General features: G+C 67.6%; 1 protein-coding gene across 1 annotated transcript; it reads right to left on the reverse strand.

Annotated features, from left to right (window-relative positions):
• Positions 1-4: 4 nt before the first annotated feature.
• On the reverse strand, positions 5-2,286 carry LOC104458312 (syntaxin-3-like; the record flags this gene model as incomplete). Its single annotated transcript, XM_010072687.1, has 5 exons — positions 5-100; positions 1,660-1,727; positions 1,845-1,919; positions 2,006-2,105; positions 2,206-2,286. Coding segments are annotated over 5 exons (420 nt in total), but the record flags the coding sequence as incomplete, so codon positions are not given.
• Between the last annotated feature and the right edge of the window lie 750 nt (positions 2,287-3,036).

Genomic DNA, 3,036 nt, shown 5'->3' on the forward strand with positions numbered 1-3,036 from the left:
GCTGCCGCTGGATCCGGCCCTTGCTGCGCTCCCGGAAGTCCACCTGCGCCTCGTTGTACCTGGTCATCACGTCCACGAACTTGCGGGACAGGACCGAGTGCTGGGGACAGGGACAGGGGCTGGGGACACCCCAGAGTGGCACCTCCTTGGCCCCTTGGGGACAGGGGCCAGTGCTGGGGACAGGGACAGGGGCTGGGGACACCCCAGAGTGGCACCTCCTTGGCCCCTTGGGGACAGGGGCCAGTGCTGGGGACAGGGACAGGGGCTGGGGACACCCCAGAGTGGCACCTCCTTGGCCCCTTGGGGACAGGGGCCAGTGCTGGGGACAGGGACAGGGGCTGGGGACACCCCAGAGTGGCACCTCCTTGGCCCCTTGGGGACAGGGGCCAGTGCTGGGGACAGGGACAGGGGCTGGGGACACCCCAGAGTGGCACCTCCTTGGCCCCTTGGGGACAGGGGCCAGTGCTGGGGACAGGGACATTGGACACCGCAGGCGTGGCATGTCCCCACCCCAGGGGACAGGACCTGGTGCTGGGGACAGGGACATGGGGCTGGGGACACCCCTGGAACAGCACCTCCTTGGCCCCTCAGGGACAAGGACAGGGACATGGGGCTCGGGACACTCCCAGATGGCACCTCCTCAGACCCCTGGGGACAGGACCCAGTGCTGGGGATGGGGACAGGGACATGGGACTGGGGACACCTCAGAATGGCACCTCCCCACCCCCTTGGGGACAGGGGCCAGTGCTGGGGACAGGGACAGGGGCTGGGGACACCCCAGAATGGCACCTCCCCACCCCCTTGGGGACAGGACCCAGTGCTGGGGACGGGGAGGACACCGCGGGCACGGCATGCCCCAACCCCAGGGGACAAGACCCGGTGCTGGGGACAGGGATGGGGACATGGGACACCCTGGGTGTGGCATGTCCCCATGGGCCATTTTCCCAGGGGACAGGACGAAGGACAGGGGTGTGAGGCTGGGGACACCCCAGGCACAGGGTGTCACAGCCACTTGGGGACAGGACCAAGGACAGGGGTGTGAGAGTGGGGACATGCCAGGCACAGGAGATGGGGCAGGACGAGGTGTTAGGGCAGGGGACAGGGACATGAGACCCAGGGGACCCAGGAGATGGCATGTCCCAGCCCATAGGGGACAGGACAGGGTGTTGGGGACAGGGCAGAGGGACATGAAGCCCAGGGGCACCGCAGACATGGGACAGGGTGCTGCTGGGGACGGGGGTGGAGCTGGGACACCTGGGGACACCCAGGACATGCCACATCTGCAGCCTGTGGGTGACAAGGTGGGACAAGGTGCTCAGGACCTGGGAGTGGGGACAGGGGATGGAGCTGGGACAGGTGGGGACACCAGGACATGTCACATCTCCAGCCCATGGGGGACAGCGTGGGACAGGACCTGGGGGTGTGGGGTGGGGACAGGGGATGGAGCTGGGACACCTGGGGACACCCAGGACATGCCACATCTCCAGCCTGTGGGTGACAATGTGGGACAGGGTGCTCAGGACCTGGGGGTGGGGACAGGGGACAGATCTGAGACACCTAGGGACACCCAGAACATGCCACATCTCCAGCTCTGGGGTGACAGGATGGGACAGGACCTGGGGACACGGGGTGGGGACACTCCCAGGGACAGGAGCTCACCTGGGACTTGCGGATGCGGAGGTCGGCAGAGGACCGCGCCTCGTCCTGCTCGATGTTCCTCTCCATGCCTGGCGAGAGCCGCACCCCAGCCCCTCAGGGACCGTCCCCAGGGTCCCGGTGTCCCCAGCATCCCCTGCCCTTTCCGTGGGGACACCTCCCGTGGCGCTGGGGACGCGGTCACTCACTCTTCAGCTTGTTGCGGACGCTGTTGGCCATTTTCTTGATCTCCGCCGTCAGCTGCTCCAGGTCGTCTTTGGTCTCTGCGGAAAGCCACCGTGGGAATGTCACCGGGAAGGGGACCCGTGACCCCAGGAGGGAGGGGACAGTGGGGACATGGTGGCCATACTCTGCTCGGGGATGGGGGCCGAGAGGATGATGCTGTAGAGCTTCTTGGCCTCCTCCACGTTCTCTGAGATCTTGTCGATGTTCTGCCGGGTCTCCTCGATCTGCACGAGCCGGGGAGGAGGAGGAGGAGGAGGAGCATGGGGATGAGGGGGTCAGGAGCCAGCCCTGCGCCCCCTGTCCCCGCTCTGTCCCCCCCCTCACCTCCGCGAAGAACTCGTCCATGAACGCCGTGTTGTCCACCGCGATCTCCAGCTCCTCGGTGTCATCGTCCACATCCTGCTTCTGTGGGGTGTGGCGGGCAGTGATTGGGGGGACAACGGGGACCCCAGGGTGACACCCCCTTGAGTGCCTCTGGGGACACCCCCTGCCTGCACCCTGGTACCTCCCTGCCTGCACCTGGGGACCGCGGCAACACCCCCCTGCCTGCTCCTGGGGACCTCGGGGTGACATCCCCTGCCTGCACCCAGAGACCCTCCTGCCTGCACCTGGGGACACCCCCTGCCTGCATTTGGGGACCCCAGGGTGACACCCCCCTACCTGCACCTGGGGACCATGGGGTGACATTCCCTGCCTGCACCCAGAGACCCCCCTGCCTGCACTTGGGGACCACCATGGACACCCCCCTGCCTGCACCTGGGGACCTTGGGGTGACAGCCCCCTACCTGCACTCGGGGACCATGGGGTGACTTCCCCTGCCTGCACCCAGAGGCTCCCTGCCTGCACCTGGGGACACCCACTGCCTGCACCTGGGGACCCTGGGGTGACACCCCTCTGCCTGCATTTGGGGACCCCAGGGTGACCCCCCCCTGCCTGCCGCCGGGGCCCCTGGTGACACCCCCCGGGTGACAGCCACCCCGAGGGGACAGGGCGGCCACCAGCCCATCTCCACAGGGTTGGGAGGGGACAGGACCCTGGTGACAAAGGGGGGACATCTGCCGCGGGGGGGTGGGGACCGAGCCCGTGTCACATCTGGCAGCGCGCGGCGGGAATTAAAGGATTGCTGGGCTGGGCAGGGGAGGGGACAGCGACAGG

The sequence above is a fragment of the Pterocles gutturalis genome, unplaced genomic scaffold (assembly GCF_000699245.1).
Source record: "Pterocles gutturalis isolate BGI_N339 unplaced genomic scaffold, ASM69924v1 scaffold25702, whole genome shotgun sequence".
Lineage (NCBI taxonomy): Eukaryota > Metazoa > Chordata > Aves > Pterocliformes > Pteroclidae > Pterocles > Pterocles gutturalis.